Consider the following 18,397-nt stretch of genomic DNA (forward strand, 5'->3'; position numbering starts at 1 on the left):
CGAGGAGCGTCCGCCGGAACCCCCTCGGAGCAGGGGAAGCGAGGAGCATCCGCCGGAACCCCCTCGGAGCAGGAGAAGAGAGGAGCGTCCGCCGGAACCCCCTCGGAGCAGGAGAAGCGAAGAGCATCCGCCGGGACCCCCTCGGAGCAGGAGAGGTGAGGAGCGTCTGCCGGGACCCCCTCGGAACAGGAGAGGTGAGGTCCACCTTGGGGGCTGCGCGCAGCAACAGGAACCAGAAGAGAGGCAGCAGCAGCTGACGCGGTGACCTCAGAGGCGACAGCAGCGGAAGAGGCAGGAACCAGCAGAGGAACAGCAGCTGACGTGGTGACCTCAGGAGCAGCAGCAGTAGCGGCTGGCACAGGAGTCACTGGAGGTGTAGGAGTAGCCGCCGACAGAGGAACAACTGAGGACGTGGGACCCACCGGGGGCGTGGACTCATCAGAGGCTGCAGGAGATTTAAAAACTACGGAGACTGCGGTAGGCCTGGAAGCGACCACAGGGGCTGCAGCAGTGAAGTCCACTGGTGGCGGAGCAGGAAACCTTGAGGGCGTGGAAGCCGTCATGGAGTGTGCCAGGTAAGAGCGAGGCGATCTCCTGTCCCACTCTCTATTCTCCCGATGCACAGTTCTTTCTGTGTTACTTGAAAAATACTCAAAAAAGTGGAGCTGCTTGCTGGGTCTCTTTGATGAGGGGAGCATTCTGTCACGATCGGGCGGTGGTTGAGACCCAAATGCAAGCAGGACTCCAACAAGGTTACAAAAAAGGCATTTTAATCACAAAAATGCAACAATAACAAATAATGCTGTCGGAACAGCGATACTACTTACACTCGTAGGAAAAACAGGAAACACCAAGGCACTAGGAGATGAGCGTGAAGATGCAGCTTAAGCACCTAATGCTCCCCTGCCTGAGATGCAGGAGAGCACCGTATATAAAGGAGAGTCTCTAATTAAACCCAATACGTGGCACCTGAGAGTCATTAACTATCTGCACAGAGCAGGGCAGGTGCAGATCCCTACAACGGGGGTCGCCGGTGCCCATGTCCAGCAATCACTGTGCAAGTGGCGGGGTACCCCCTGGACAGGTCGCAAGTCCATCACAGGGCCTTTTTGTTTTTTTCCATGTTGTCGAACTCATTTCAAAGAGTTTGCAACCAGCGAGCTGTGTGGTCACATTTTGTGGAGCCAACTTTAGAAAATCATGAAAAACTGGATTCTTGGACAAGTGTTTTAATAAATATAATAATCACTTTTAATTGTCAGCATAGTCTACACCTGAACATTCAGGGCTTTAGTTTCGGATGTTTTCTATCACAAGACTGAATCTCATGCAGGTGTTATAATACAGCAAGATTTCCTAGAAACTAACTTGAGAAAAGTTCCAGATATTATTCTTGGCAATGGCAACTGCAACAACTTTGAGAAGAAATTTGCACAAAACTAAAAATCCCCGCGAATGCTACTAGACATTTTGTAGACTTTAGCCCTATTTGCACGGGATTAGTTTTACCTAGGGACTAGGAATGTGCGATATAAACGGTACACGGTAGAAACGATAGAAATTTAGCCTACGATAGAGATCTGTCTTCTACCGGCTAACCGCAGTAATGTTGTTTCTGATGTAAAATCAGAGTTGTCAGATTTTATCATTGCTTTTTTTGAGTTGAAAACTGTGCGTAAGTGGTGTTAAAGTCCTTTCTTCGACAGCTAAGTAGCAAAGCTACAAGCTAACTACGGCATCTACGGCTGGCTTGCCGTACTCGTATTCGGAGGCATGCACAAAACGCTGTTTTCCGTCTAAAGGGTTTTTTTTTTTTTTTTTGTCGAAAGTTTGTTGGTCAGCTTTAGAGCGTGCATTTGAGCTAAAAAAAAAAGTGTTAAACCTGCTCTCTGATCTGTAAAAGAACAATGTGTTGTGTGATTTTACTGCGAGACCCTCTGGTCAAAGCCACAGAGAAAACTGGTCGCCATTTTGTGTCAGCTCTCCTTAAAGCAGAAGGAGACGCCCACTAGAGGGTTGGAGGGTGAAGTGTTTTCAGTGTAAAATGCTGCTCTGTTGCTGTTCATTTCTTAAGTGAGAATACTGGAAACTGTTCAGTTAACAACATATTGTTTTTTTTTAAACATATGGCTAAAACTACATTTGATATCTTTTGCATTGTTTTGCACTACAAGAAAGAAGCCTAATACTTCATCCATCCATCCATCCATCCATTTCTTTACTCGCTTATTCCATTTTGGGTCACGGGGGTCGCTGGTGCCCATGTCCAGCAATCACTGTGCGAGGGGCGGGGTACACCCTGGACGGGTCGCAAGTCCATCACAGGGCCACACAGAGACAAACGAGACAAACAACCATTCACTCTCTCACTCACACCTAGGGACAAATTAGAGTTACCAATCAGCCTAACATGCATGTTTTTGGACTGTGGGAGGAAACCGGAGTACCCGGAGAAAACCCACGCATGCACGGAGAGAACATGCAAACTCCACCCAGAAAGGCCCCTGGACCGGGGTTTGAACCAGGGACCTGCTCGCTGAGAGGCAGCAGCTCTACCAGTTGCGCCACCGTGCTGCCCGCCTAATACTTGATTAGTTAATTATTTAAAAATTCTCTGGACCTAGGAGTGGAATTTTCTTCATTGAGATTATCTTGTGGTATAGCAGTTTTCAAAATAAATGATGACAATAGGACACCCTATGCTTTTTTTTCATTCCTATTGCAAGTTTTATACCAAAAACATATTGTGATATATATTGTTATTGCCTTCCATCACAATACATATTGTGATATGAATTTTATGCCATATCGCACATCCCTACTAGGGACCACATGCTATTTGTAATAATTACGGAGCTTGTCTGTGTTGTTAATCCCGTGCGAATCGGCCATGTCAGTAATTTGTACAGTAAAAATTCCCCCGCAAATTACCTACTATATTTTGCTGAACTCCGAGGTCTTGTGATAATACTAATCCAATGCAAATAGGCATCTCTGTGATTTGGACAGAAATGGGCGGGATCCGATAAATAATTAGGCCAGGGTTTTTTTTAACAGATGTTACGCATTATGCAGCGCGTTAACATCATATCCGGAAGATGTCCATTAATTTCAGATAAATCTCAGGCTTTGATTATCCCATGCAATTTCACCACATAAAAAGCAGGCAGAGAGTAATTTATTTATTACATGTGGTCCCTAGGTAAATCTAATCTCGTGAGAATAGGGCTTTTGTCACAATTTGCCAAGTAGTCATCATTGGCCACAGCTCATTAAGGTATTACCTTTACGGGGCCAGAAACAGAATCACCTGTTGACACTTTACTTAATTTGACCAAATAACTAAGATGGAAGTGACCTCAGTTTTAATTTAAAAAAATAAGAGTTCATGTCTCAAACATCATAGTTCAGCAGATCTTTATTATACCCCTGGGGGACAATTTGATCTACAGCTGGCATGTAAACATAAAAACTATAAACAACAACAACAAATATATACTAAGTACAGTTTAGACCTAAATATTATTATTAAGGCTGATAACTACAATGTTTAAAAGTTACTTTAGATTTTCAGCAGAGCAATTTAAGATGCTAATAATAATGAAGCAATTAGGTGGTTGTATAATTAATCAACCTGATTCTTTGCCATTTTAAAATGTTTGACATGGATGATTACTCAATACTTTAAGCAGAAAGGAAAACAAAAATACAAGAACACATCTGGACTCTCGGATGTTTATTAGCTGCTGTGGAACAGTGTTTGAACTTTTATTAGGTGATACACGTGAACTAGATCTACTTAAGCTGAAACAGACCGTGCAGACACAACAGTGTTAAATTATGTTTCCAGTTCACTGCATTAGTGTAAAATCTTTTAAAATACAATGAATTAATGTTAAATGTTAAAAATGTGAGTTCAAAGCTATTATGTAGACTACCATTTGTCCAGCTGCTCTAATTATTCCACAGAAATCACTAACAACTTTATATAGTGACTTCACACTAAGAAACTTGTTTATCCAGAAATAAATTATGAGCTTTTGGTCTATTTACAGAAAACCAGTTTGAATTTTTCACCAGATTAAAAAGTAAAAAAAACATTCCTATCAAAATATACTGAAATTCTGACCAATAGACTTTGATCAGGAAAGTTTTTTATTTTTTTACCAGGATCTTGACACCATTGCAAACAGAAAATGTTTGGTTGTACCTCCCATCTATGACGATGAACATGGGCAACATGCCCAAAGAAATCTCTACTACTGTATATCACCTGCAGGTAAACATGGTTCTCTCTGTCACCACGCTACACGGAAAACAAAATCAAAGTAAAATGGTTGCTGCAGCTTGGCCAAACTGAAACCAGGGAAATAGGAATGAGTAGGCTCAATAAACCCAAAGCTGATTTTGAAAAAATCTCCGTCTATATTAGAGCCTCAATTTGGGATGTGAGGAATCCTCTGTATGGTAAGTGCAGCCATTACATCCAGTCTAAAATCACTCCTCTTGCACATTCACGTATCCTCAAAAAGACTGAACATCCTTTATTTTCAGCACTCAAGTAATGCCAAGATAATAATCTCACTTTGCTACTCTGTAACAACATGTACAGTGGTACTGGAGCACCACTTGTGAGGCTGATGCTTTCAGTGGGTTTCTGCTGGGCGCTAATAAAAAACTAGAATTGTCACCTCCACCTACTCATCAGCGAGTGACCGGGGGGCCACCCCAGGGCTCAACCTGCCTCAGACTCTAATCATAATGACAACAAAAGCATCTGATGGCTTCTGCAGAGAAACAGACAGAGACAATCAGTTCTAATCACAGGAAAGGACTCGGAGTTGGAGGAAAAATGGTGAGAAATGAAGGCTCGCAGTCAGCAAGTGATCCAGACTTTCTTTCTCCAACTCAGACATCATCAAAATCAGGACTTCTCAGCTGACCTGAGTACAGCTAATCTTACAGTTGCCAGCTGTACTTTGGCAAATAAATAAATAAAAAGAAAACAGGTATTTTTGTGCCAGCTCATTTTTAGGGCCCAACCAGTGATGGTGGGGGAGTGAAACAGAGTTTCAGAGCATTACAGGAGATTGTAAGGGTTCAGAGGTAGCACAAAAACATGCAGTGTGTGAAATAAGAGTAAATGGGATAAAAGAAATTCTAAAATCATGTTCAAGTGTTACTTAAAGCATTTTGAGTGGGTGTGTTCGTAGAAGACGGAGCCTCTGGCCTTCTGTCTGTTTTTCTCTCCTCTTCTTTTCTGATTAGCAGAACAATCTGAGAAGTTCAAGGCCAAAGGCCCAGGCAGGAGAAAAAACTCTGTTTAAATTGTTCTTTTTTGTGGTTTCACATAGCCTTTCAAGCATGAGTCTAAATTATCACAGCCCCATGTACTTGCTGTGTTACATTTACTTCAGCAATATGGTCGGGAACCCTGCTAAAAACTTCTGCTACTTGAAGGTTGCTTAGAGGTCGGATTTACTACTCAAAAAGTTCATCAATATCATAGAAAATCTCTTTGAGTCTTTTAGACTTTTAAGGGAATTTTTCTTCTTCTTTTTTCAGTTTTTCTCGTCTTCAGTGTCTCCACAGCGAGTCATCCTCCTCCACCTCACTCTGTCCTCTGCATCCTCTGTCCTTGCTCCAACTACCTCCATGTCCTCTCTAACTGCATCCATATATCTCCTCGTTGTATTTTTCCTGGCAGCTGCATTTCTAACATCCTTCTACCAATATACCCACAGTCCCTCCTCTGGACATGTCCAAACCATCTCAGTCTGGTCTCTCTAACTTTATCTCCCAGTTGTTCAACCTGTGCTGTACCTCTGGTGATCTCATTCCTAATCTTATCCATCCTTGTCACTCCTAAGGAGAAACTCATCATCTTCATTTCTGCTACTTCCAGTTCTTTCTCCTGTCTTTTTGTCCATGTCTCTGTCTCCAGACCATACAGCATAGCTGGTCTCACCACTGTCTTGTAAACTTTTCCTTTGACCTTTGCTGCTACTTTTTTGTTGCAAGTCACTCCTGAAACTTTTCTCCATCCACTCCATCCTGCCTGGACTCTCTTTTTCACCTCTTTACCACTCTCCCCATTTTCCTGGACAGTGGACCCCAAGTACTTGAAGTCCTTTGTGACCTCTGCTCCTTGTAGCCTCACTGTTCCACCAGCCTCCCTCTCATTCACCCACATGTACTCTGTCTTACTTCAGCTGACTTTCATTCCTCTTCTTTCAAGTGCATACCTCCTCTCTAAGTTCTCTTCCACTTGTTCCCTGTTCTCACAACAGATCACAATGTCATCTGCAAACATCATAGTCCACAGGGATTCCTGCATGACCTCATCTGTTAGTCGGTCCATCACCAGAGCAAACAAGAAGAGCCTCAGAGCCTATCCTTGATGCACTCCCACCTCCACCTTGAAGCTATCTGTCACTCCTAGAGCACATCTCACCACTGTCCTGCTGTCCTCAAACATGTCCTGTAACAGTCTAACATACTTTTCTGCCACTCCAGATTTCCTCATGCAATACCACACCTCCTCCCTTGGCACCCTGTCATATGCTTTTTCTAAATCCACAAAGGCACAATGGAGTTCTTTCTGACCTTCTCTGTACTTCTCCATCAGCATCCTCAAAGTAAAGATGGCATCTGTGGTGCTCTTTCTTGGCGTGAAACCATACAGCTGCTCAAAAATAGTCACCTCTCTTCTAAGTCTACCTTCCACAACTCTCTCCCAGATCTTCATTGTGTGACTCATCAACTTAATTCCCCTGTAGTTGCTACAACTCGGTATACCCCCCTTTTTCTTAAAAATGGACACCAGCACACTTCTTCTTTATTCCGCAGGCATGTTCTCATCAAGAAATATGCAATTGAATATTTGAGTCAATAACCTCACTGCAGTCTCTCCAAGACATTTCCAAACCTCCATTGGTATGTCATCAGGTCCTAACCTTCCCCTCCTTCATTCTTTTGAGAGCTTTCTGGCCATCACCCTCACTAATCTTTCCCACTTCCTGGTCCACAGTTTCTATGACCTCTACTCTTCTGTGTCTTTCATTCTCTTCATTCATTAGCTCCTCAAAGTACTCCTTCCATCTTCCCATCACACTCTCCTCACTTGTTAGAACATTACAATTCCTATATTTGTTTAACATGTCTAACCTGCTGCAGATCCTTTCCAGCCTGATCCCTATGTCTTGCCAATCGGTACAAGTCCTTCTCACTCTCTTTAGTGTCCAGCCAACTCATCATATGTCTTCTGCTTTGCCTTTGCCAACTCCCTCCTTGCTCTACATTGTATCTCCTTATATTCCTGTCTCCTTTCTTCAGTCCTCTCACAGTCATATTTCTTCTTAGCTAACCTTTCTTTGAATAGGTTCCTTAACTTCACTATTCCACCACCAGGTTTCCTTATCATCCATTCTTTGTCCAGATGACACACCAAGTACTTTCCTACCCATCTCTCTAATTACTGTAGAGAAGGGAATTTTAAGGGAATATGTGCACAATTATGCAAACATACAAGCTACTTTTTATTAAGATTAATTATTGTCCAGAAGCATGTTTTAGAAAGACAGGGTGATAAAATGTAATTCTTTCAATTGCCATATTTGTTTTATTTTATCCAGGGTCACAAAGACAAAAGCTTAACCCAGTTGTCACAAAACCAGAATCGGGAAACACCCTGAACTGGTTGCCCATCCATCACAGGGCTAACAGAACGACCACCAACCAGTCCACAGACATGAATCAAGTCAATTTGAAGACATCTAGCTGAGATACAAAGCCAGAGCGCCTGGAGATTACCTGCTCCACTCAGTAGATCTGAGCTAAGGTGTGAACACAGAGCACCTTGTTGCCACCGTGCCAGTCAATGCAAATGTTAAAGCTCATAAATACAATGACTCCTCCAATCTTGCACCATCAATCGACACCCACTGGCTCCTCTGAAGCCAGGATCTCACTGGGCTGCAACTGTTGGCGACAAAGTGCAAACAGTATTCACAAAGACGTCTCCAAAACGACTCAAAACACTTGTGGGGGTTCTTAACTTTCTTGTGAGTTGCAGGGCCTTTTTTCTAACACTGCTTGAATTTTCATCACATTTGAAAAAATAGACAGAACTGTAGGGGTTTGTTTGCAACTTTCAGCCCAAATGTTACCAGGGGTTTGTGCAAAGTGTTGTTCAGTGTGCTGCCAGTACAACATATGTCTTTTTTTTTTCTGGTAATTTTTCCAACCAGTCCCACCCAACAATCAAAACCCAGTGAGTTCTTACCTTAAACATCTGGGGTTTTTTTAGTCCGCAAATTACAAAGCAGGAGGAGATGAGAAGACAGCAAAGCATTTTCAGGTAGCAGTTTTCTGCTGTGTCATTTCATGTAGAAATGGGAGTTAAAAGCATCAACAGAGGCCAAGTTAAAGCCTAGAAGACCAAGAAATAGCCCTGATGCATTCAGAAAATGAGCTAAATATGTTCAAATAGGAGTTTTGGAGCACTATGAGTGATCATTATTAGAGAAAAGAACAACTGTTAAACATGGGTTAAAGAAACTGAAAAAGAAAAGGAAATGAGTACCCAGCTGTATAATAAAGGTTTTAACATTTCTCCAAGTCCACAATGGACTACTACAAGAGGAGAGAACTACCCCCCACCCCCCAACCACCTCAACTCTCCCAAGCAAAACATCATCAAACATCTAAGGAAAGACTTCAGAAGAGCAGAGCACGCAAAACAACTCAAGAATCTCACAGAGCTAGCAGACTTTTCCAGGAAGAATGTGTGAAAATCCATCAAGCGAGAACTGAAAGACTCTTAGAAGGATGCAAGAAGTTTCTAAACTGTGTTTTTGAAATGTCGAGAATGGTGCGTAAAACTTTTTATGCCACTGCACAATGATGCTTGTATTTTTGCTCAGACTTGCAGCACATCTAGCCTTCTTCGTTCTATAACAAAAGTAGGCCGAAGAAGACCGGAGAATGTGGGGGAGAGGGCAGAGGGGAGCCGTGCAAAAAATACAATTAGCACATGGGGCTGACAGGGAACTCTCTGACACGGAGGGTGTAATGCAGTCGTTGCTTGTGGCTGACAAAGAAAAAGTGCAGCTACTTCATTAAGTGCAAAGGAAAGGAAGCAGAGACAAAGCAAACAAAGCAAGAGGAGAGGGGTGAGCGAGTGAGCGTTGGGGGATTTCGTCTTCCCTTCCACCGCACTCACAGTGCAGACTCAAGTTAGTATCTCAAGGTAAGCCTCCCCATCACTTGGGCCTCATACTGCTCAGGCCGCTCGGTTCCCACAGTGTGTCAAGGCCCGCATGTGGCCTTCCTCCCCACTCCGACAGCCCCGCGTCTTTAGACCCCCAGGCCCCGGAGCAGAGGTTACACCAACACAGCCAGCCACAGCAGCGTGTCAGCCCCACACCAACCGTTGCCTTGGTGCTGTTGCAAGAGACCCTGACTCTGTTTGAAGGGAAAGTGATTTGCCATGACGTATCCTACTCCCCTCTTTTGCTTCCTCTTCTTCCTCACTTGTGGCTGCCGGCTCTCCGGCTCTCAGCGTGCATTTAATTCCTCCCGATTTTCCCCCTTTCTGCTCTCATTTTTTCCTTTTTTTGTCATCCTCAAATTTTCCCTTCCTCTATCGACTGCTCTTTCTCCCTTTTCTTTCTCCTCCTTGAGAAGATGCCATGACCAGCACCACGACCGGACCGACACTGACGATGAAAGACAACGTGCTGATCAAATACTGAGCTGACAAACTGTGTTTTTGTTTCATAATCTTTTAAAAACGACTCCCCATCTTGCAGGCCTTTTGAAGCGCTGCAAGAGTTGCCGTCACCACCAAAACCCATTTATTTTGTTTCAGTTAGGCACAAAATATGCTCACAAACAGCTTCAGCGCCGAACGCGGAGAGTGTGTCAGTGCAAGAGTTTTGCACGGATAAACAGGAACTGGAGGAGAGGCCAGTCAAGTGTTCGTCCGCTGCGTTTCGCTCAGTGACCAACAAACAGGTGCACGCCATTCCAGAGCCACTCTCACACAGCAGCATTCCACGCCACAAGGACGTGTGTAATCGATGTTGTGGAATACAAAGTGAGAAAAAAGTAGTTCTAATTGCAAAATGTAAATATTGAGTTTTCCCACAAGCGGGGGCAGACCACCCAGGATGCAAAATAGTCACCCACCCCCTTTCTTTCGCTCTCAGTCTCTCTCCTTTTTTTTTTTTTTTTGCCTTGTTGGCTGCCTGAGATGCCTTTTAGTGAGAGTAAAACATCACCGACCACAATCAGCACTCACACGGGAGCTGCGATGTGTCTTTGCATGCAAATACTTTCTGGCAGCTTTGCTTGGCATTTGTATTGTGGGAAAATTAAGTGATGAAAACCCAAAAGGAAGGGGAGCTGTGAGGTTAGGGGGGTGGATCAGAAACTAAGTGTGTCTTTTCTTGATGCATAAAGGTGGCATGGGGGGGTTCAGTCTCTCTGTCTGTCTGTTCTTCAGGGGGGCCAAATTAATTATCCCAATAGGAGAGGAAGAGAAGCAGGACAGTACTGTAGCTGTAGTGTCTGACATATAAGAGGCTTAGCTGTGTGTGTGTGTGTGTGTGTGGGGGGGGGGGGGGTGTTACAGACTAGTGTCAAATACTTGTCCAGACTGTGACAAATACCTCCTGCTGGTCTCACTACAATACCTGCAGGATTAGCTATGAAACAGAAGTGTTGGCACTGCAGATGCTGTGGAGCTCAGAAGCTGCTGCTTGTTTCCAACAGCAGTAAACTCACAAGAGAAACTTCATCTCTACCTTATTGTGTCTGTCTGGGCAAGTCCGCGTGCGTGCAGCAGGCTGACGCACAACAAAAAGCTACTGCAACATGGATAACAGAAGGCAGCTCTGCTCTCTTGCGTTTGACTTGTTCCACTCAGACGTGCATGGTTTTGTTAGTAGTGAGAATCAGAAGGTGTTGTCAGGTTGCAAACTTACCATGCGCGGCTTTACTTCCTGAAGCTGACTGTTGGACAAAGGCGACCAGACAGAAACCTACAAATCCCAGAGTCGCGCGGATCCACGCGTGCACGTACATGTTAACTTTCACTGGAGTTCAGCACGGAGCGCTTTCTGAGGTGGGAGCGATGCGCAGGAGGAGCGCGCGGATGGGGGAGTGTGGTGGAAAGGTCTCCTTGTTAGTCCCGCTGACAGGATAACTGTGCGATCCTCTTTTCTTTCTTTTCTTTCCTTTTTTTTTTCTTTTTCTTTTTTTTTTTTTAGTCCTGTGAACGTCTGCTGCTTATTTGAGTTTCAGGTGGTCTGGGTTGAGGAGGAGGAGGAGGAGAGCCCGACAGCGCGGAGCGCACTGAGGCTTTTCTGTCATCATGTTTCGAGCCCAGATCCGACGTCAATTTGAGAAGGGGAGAGCGAGGGCAGAGGAGGGAGAGAGGGAAGGAGATGGAGCGCTGAAGGGGGAGGAGAGAGGAGGAAGAGGCGCCTCTCTTGCTCTCTCTCTCCCTTGCTCTCTTGCTCTCTCTCTCTCTCTTGCTCTCTTGCTCTCTCTCTCTCTCTCTCTCTTGCTCTCTCTCTCTCTCTTGCTCTCTCTCTCCCTCGTTCTGCAGGAATTTACACACAGGTGGGTTACCACGTGCACAGCGGTGCGGGTCGGGCTCGTGCACCTGCGTGACGGCGGCAAGAGGAGAGGCAGTGATTGAAAAGGGCGGATGGATTTATTAAACAACCTAAATGGAAAAAGTACTGGGCTGCAGACTGAAACACAGTTCATCAGGCCAGCTGAGCCACAAGTGACCAGTTCGATTCTGTGGTTTGATGATGGTGTTCCGATGAAACTTCTCTGCAGGGGCGGGTCCAGAAAATGTTATGGGGCCCCATGGGGAAGACAGCTGGGAGCAGAGGTGGCACATATAGCTCATCAGGGAAAACAAAAAATAAACTAGATTTTTACAGTTACACGTTAGTTTTTTTTTTTATAAACTATATATATATATATATATATATATATATATATGTATATATATATATATATATATATATATATATATATATAGATAGATAGATAGATAGATATCATATCGTCCTGATGCATGTTCAATAATCTAGATGTATCTAACAAGGTAGAGTCAGATCCATCGTATCAATAATATGATAATATATTAAATCTATATCCAATCACTTTATTTAGAAACATGAAATTTTATTGTCCTTCATACAATCACAGTTTTAAAAAATGGTATTTAAAGTTACACTTTAAATTGATTTATTATTATTTATTATGTATTTGTTTATTTAAAGTTACACTTTAAATACCATTTAAATACTGTACATTTGTACAGAAAGTGGGAGGAGGGGTGTCCAATTTTGGCCACAATTATTTAAACTATGCCTAAACTATTTGTCATTTATTTTCCTTTGTTAGTCATTTTTTATGAGTTAATGTTTTAAGAAACATTTAGGTAATGGCATGTTTTAATAGCAATGGGGACATGCTACTGTGCTAAAACCATCTTTTTAAACAATAATACCAAAACAATCTGGTACATTTCACACATTATTGGTAGACAAACTGTTTCAATTGTCTTACACAAATTTATTAATAAGTCATGCATATATTTTTAATCAATAAACATAAAACTCTCCATCTTCTATCACATATCATCTATGTCGCCTATACAGCAGGTAGAGCAGAGAAATCCAGGCATCCCTCTCACCAGCGACACACTCCAGCAGACTCCCATTTGAGCTGCTTCACATTCGGCTGTGACCCGCCCCAATGTACAATGAAAGCCATAGCCCTATAATGGCAACAGAACCTTATCCTCCACATTAAGCAGAGATTTGTAGTGATCTCAGAACCCCAGATTGATACGAGACCGGAATGAGACAGACACAAAATAAAGTTTGAACAGTGTTTATTATTTACAGTGCTGTGCAGATATTTACAGGGGCTTCTCTGGAATCCCTGGGGGAAAAGGACAAGGTCGAGTGGGTCTCGGGCTGGCGTTGAGAGTTGATTTTAATTTGTTTGTTTTCTTTTCTTCAGTATGGACAATGAGATGGAGCACCCAGAAATCCAGGAGTGGAACCAGAGAAAAGTTCCAGGCAGGACTGACCAGACAGGCAAGTAGCTGGAGGACAGGACGCAAGAAGGAGAGGAACAGAACCAGGGAGTACCAGGACTGGACAGGATTCAAAGAGGCAAGTTAGTCTGAAGACAAGAGCACTATGTAAGTTACTGAAATCACAGTGAACATAAATGGTAAATGGATTGTATTTATATAGCGCCTTTCTATCTTATTGAGATACTCAAAGCACTTTACAGCAATCTGTGTCCTCATTCACCCATTCAAACAGCACTCTACTAGATCTCTACAAAGCTAATTGAACAAATCATTCTAAAAAGACTAATCAGTGCTTTATCACATTCACACTGATGGGACACATATCGGAGACAACAAGGGGTTCAGTGTCTTGCCCAGCGACACTTCAGCATGTGACTGGTGGATTTGAACCCCCAACTCTTGCATTGGAGGACGACTGCTCAAACCACTCAGCCACAGCCACCCTAAACATATACATAACTGACCAGAGACATAGATACCATAGAGAGTCTAATGCTCCAGCGGAGAGTAGCACTCAACTGCAGCCTTAAGTAATGGAGACGTCTCATCAAGTGGATGACTGACAGCTGGTGGCAATTAGTGGCCATGTTGGAAAGGTGGCTGCAGACCGTGCCACTCTCACAAGATTAGACTCTGAGGTTCCCAAACCAGACACCCTCCTTTCCATGAGTGCATCTGGAGATCCTGTCTATGAACACCTCAAGACAAGAGACAGCACTGGCAGAGTCCAACCTGCACCGAGAATGAGCTTGATTTTGTGCTAAGAATGTGGACACTGTTCCTGCTTTGGTTATACAGGAACAGGAAAACCATTAAAAGCAACACTGACAGGCACCTTATACTTCTGCAACACCCTCCACAGAATGTCTCAGGAAACATAGCCATAAGCCTTCTTTAGGTTCACAAGGGTGAAGATCTGGTCCACAGCTCCAAGACCAGGACAAAATCCACACTGCTCCTCCTGATTCCACTGAATCCAAGGTTCGACAGTCAGTCAAAGCCTCCCTTCCAACAGCCTGGTATAAACTTTCCAGAGGAGGGCAAGAAGTGTGATCCAATGAGAGTTGGAGCACACTCTCTGGTCCACCTTTTGAAAAATGGGAACCACTATCCCTGTCTGCCACTTAACATGCATTGTCCCAGGCCTCCATGTGACATTAAAAAGTCAACAATGATAGCCCCACAACATCCAGAGCCTTCAGTATCTCAGGGAAAATGTCATCCACCCCTTGTGACCTAACACCAGGAAGCTTTTGACTACCACAGTGACTTCTGCCAAGGTCATGGACCTTGACTTCCACAAAAGTCCTTTGTATCTGCCTCCCCAAGGGTAGATATGCTGGATGGATTAAGGGTCCAGGTCAGCAGTTCCACACCCAAACCAAACACAGCCTAGGATGGAGACCACTTTTCTGAGTCATCAGATGGTTTGCCAGTACCTCCTCAAAGCCAACATATAGTCCTTCTCCTTGACCTCACAAATATTTCCCATGCCTGAGTTTTTGCATCCATTACCACAGAAGTTGCCATCATTCTGGCCACGCTGTACCTATCAGCTGCTTTGGGTGACCTTCAGGACAGCCAAGTCCTGAAGACCACTTTCCTCAGCTAGATGGCATCCATCACCACTGGTGTCCACCAGTGGGTACTTTGCATGATGCATCAGTAACCTTCAGGCTACTGCTCCTGAAAGCGACTTCTGCAACAGAAGCCCTGAACATGGCCCGTTTGGATTCCAGTTCCCCGACCTCCACTGGGACATGTGAAAAACATAAACATCTCATCAATTTTCCTGTTTGAAGTACCATTGACACTGATCCAACCAGCACACGTCAGCGTAGAGAAAACATTGTTACATTTTACTCTAAGATGCAATTTATCCATGTAAACACACTGGATGTGTTTAAATTTGTTTTAAACTGGTGTGGTATCTGGGAGTGGTCAATATAAGGGTGGTATGTGCCACCCCAAACTCTTATGCCTTTTTTTAAAGCTATTATTTGATGAAATTGTCCATACCATTGTAATCAAAATTACTTGTTGTATTGTGAAATGTCCATATAAATGAATTTTTCTGATTCTCCAATGAACACACACTAAAAACGAGTCAAAAGTTCATCAGTGGAACTCGCAAAACATATGAGAAGTGCAGAAAATTGCAATAGATATTTTTTTAATGTAATACTTCAAGTGATTTCCAACCATATCATTCCTATTTAAAGGTCAGTCAGGGTTCACAAGCAATTTCCTGTCTGTGTTACTGTTAGAACTGTAGCTGCATTAAAAAAAAAAACTGAGGTGTAAAAAAATATGCACATAAAAACCTTTTCTTGCATAGAAAAATAGTTTACATCAAGCTGAATGAACCACAGCAGCTGCTGAAAACTCAGCCCAGGATGAATCACTTCCTCAGGTAGATTAACTAATAATCAGTAATTGCTTACAGGAACCCTGATGAAAGCTTTATGTGAATCATCTGGTAGCTAAAAACAAAAACCCGGATGCAGAAAATAGTTTCTCTCATCTGGTTCCAAAACCATAAACAGTCTCATATTGGTCTGTCAGTATTGATTCCCTCCCTGCAGGACATTTAGCTCAAAGGCTACATTTTCCTCATCAATTTATTTCCCTTTCTTTGAATATTTGAGCCCTGTATGGTGCCAGAAATCAGTCAAATTGAGATTCCTTAATGCAGTTTGTGAGAAACCCCAGTACAGATCTAACATTCCTTGAATAGAGTGCACATCACCTGCTGCTTTTCATGCAACAATTTTAAACAAAGATCATGTTGACAAAAAGACAGAGCCTCTTTGGTTAAAACCAGGACAAATATGTTATGCAAGGTCTTGTGTGTTAGCTCTCTGAATATGTGCTGAGAATGATGCTAAGCTACCACCACACTAAGTTTTATCTCAGTACATATAAAACTGGCTTAATTACAGCCCTTTATGTGTTTGTGAAGTCAATTATTTGTGGCGACCATCTTGAAATGCAGTGCAGAACCTTCAGAACTTTCTGCGTTTTAATAGAGGGACAATAATCAGCATATATGAATAGTAACTTTTTAAAATTTATTTTATATTCATTTTATATGACATATATATATATATATATATATATATATATATATAAAAATTAATTTATCTTGTTCTTGTTTTTTTTTTTTTTTTTTTTTTTTTACTGTCTATTTTGTTTTTTGTTTTAATTTGTAAACTACAAAGTACTTGAAAAATTGAGCATTTGTTGTGTCCAGGCAGAAATATGTTTAAAGTTCTGAAATTCAAGTTTTTAAATTCTGAGATTTTGCTTTTGGAAACTTTAATTCCTCTTTTTCTGGATGTAAATCACATTTTTTGGATGATTGTTTCCTCTGGTATCAGATGCTGTGCAGCTGGAAGGATTTTTACTGAAACTTTTTTAGTTTCGGACATTTGTTATGATGCGTAACCATGGCAACAAGACAGTTTTCTACAACCAGCAGCTGATTAACATCTCAAAAGCTTAAATAATATCTCAACTACAGCCCCAAATCTCAAATGAGTTGAAAAGGATGTTCTGTGGACGCATTCTCATCTACCTGCCAGCTGTGCTCAAGTGCCTGACCACTGAGATCCTGGAACTAGCAGGAAACACGGCTCATGGCAGAGGAAGGACAGGATCGTTCCTCTGCACCTACAGTTGGCTGTCCGCAGCGGTGAGGAGCACAACAGACTGCTGGGAGGAGTGGCCATCGCTCTGGGAGGAGTTCTGCCCGGCATTCGGGCGGTCCTACAGCCCGAGGGGAACCGAGAGGCCAGCCGAGTCTGGGTGGACGGATCGGACGACATCTGCAGCCAGTTTCTTAGGATCCACTGTGGGGTGGACCTTTACAAGAGATCCTTCCTGTCTACAGCCATCAGTATCTATAACATCTTTTAATGAAATGAGGATAACGAGTTACAACAACAAATAATTTCCCTTTGGGATTAATGAAGTATTTTTGAATTGAATTGAATTGAAAGGAGCTTTCTCATCGGTTCAGTGTCAGCAGAGAAGGCAAAGCTGAGGTCAAAGACTCCTCAGGAGGAGGTTTTTTAACAACTGACAGGAAACTGAACCAAGCATAATGTAGATGTAGAGTGGGCACAGACAACCTTACACTTCTAAGAATCCACATTTTTTACCACATGGAGATTTGCGATGCATTCAGTTACAACTTGTAAATTCAATAATCCACCCAGAAGTTGTAGCTGCTCTAAAGAATGAAGGGTAACTAGCCCTCGTAGCATCACATTGATCATTTTCAATGTTACAGCTGAAGTTTTGTTTCATTACATGATGATATTTTTTGCTCAACGTTAAGTTTTGTGGGTTGCTGTCAAATTTCTGTCTGACTTGCTGAAATTGCATGTTGTACTTGAATGCAAGGAACTGGATGAGCCTGCTGGGACGTCTTGGGACAGTATGTGGGCTTCTTCGTGTCGATGAGTCCCTGTTGGTTTTTCTGTTTAGTGTTGGGTTTGCATTTATGTCCATGTTGTTGTTAGTGACTGTGGAAAAAAAAAGATACAACAAGTCAGATGTTATATATAATTTATTTTAAAAAAGGAGGGAAACGTCAAAATATAATAAGTAGTTATGTAATCAGATTGTGACACTGTGGCATCAATTCAGACTGAAGTCTTCTGGTCACGGTTCATCACTGTTGAATTCTGGTGGCTTCAGAAGTTAACCAATGGGTTCATGTGCATCCAGTGATTACATTCTGAAAGTTTTGATAAAAGTCCATGAGGTTTGTGAGATATTTTGCTAACAGACAGAAAGAGTTGACTCCCAACAGTTAATGGCAACATTTTAAAACTAAATCTAATGCTATAAATTAACACTGATAGTATAAGTTATGGAAGACTGACAGCTGTTACACAAAGTTTTATCTCATTATCTGTAAAATGTATATATTATAGGCTTTCTTGTGTTTCCTAACATTGATTATCATTGATTAACCATGGTGGCCATCTTGAATTTGCTTTATGCACAAATGCACATTTGATGATTACTTTCTGAGTTTCAATAAAACCTGTTCAGTGCTTCATCCAATATTTTGCTAACGCACACATAAACACACAGGCAAATACATTATCTCCCTTTAATCTTAATCTCTTTCAAGAAAGATAAAGCATCCACCGTTCATTGCCGGGTTCTGCAGTGACATTATACAGCGTCCATCAGTCTGTAAGTTAGTGGCTCCCAACCATGGTCCTTGAGGAACGCCATCCTGCATGTTTT

At 42.6% G+C, this 18,397-nt stretch overlaps 1 protein-coding gene across 1 annotated transcript in view; it reads right to left on the bottom strand.

The window, feature by feature from the left end:
- The window catches only part of scube3 (signal peptide, CUB domain, EGF-like 3), a 163,736-nt gene extending 152,276 nt beyond the window's left edge, over positions 1-11,460 (bottom strand). The window contains exon 1 of the mRNA XM_037684755.1: positions 10,989-11,460. Coding sequence (XP_037540683.1) covers positions 10,989-11,088 — 100 coding nt within the window. The 5' untranslated portion in view covers positions 11,089-11,460. The remainder of the gene's footprint in view (positions 1-10,988) is intronic.
- Between the last annotated feature and the right edge of the window lie 6,937 nt (positions 11,461-18,397).

Source organism: Nematolebias whitei, chromosome 11 (assembly GCF_014905685.2).
Source record: "Nematolebias whitei isolate Nwh7 chromosome 11, NemWhi1, whole genome shotgun sequence".
In the NCBI taxonomy this organism is placed as follows: Eukaryota; Metazoa; Chordata; class Actinopteri; order Cyprinodontiformes; family Rivulidae; genus Nematolebias; species Nematolebias whitei.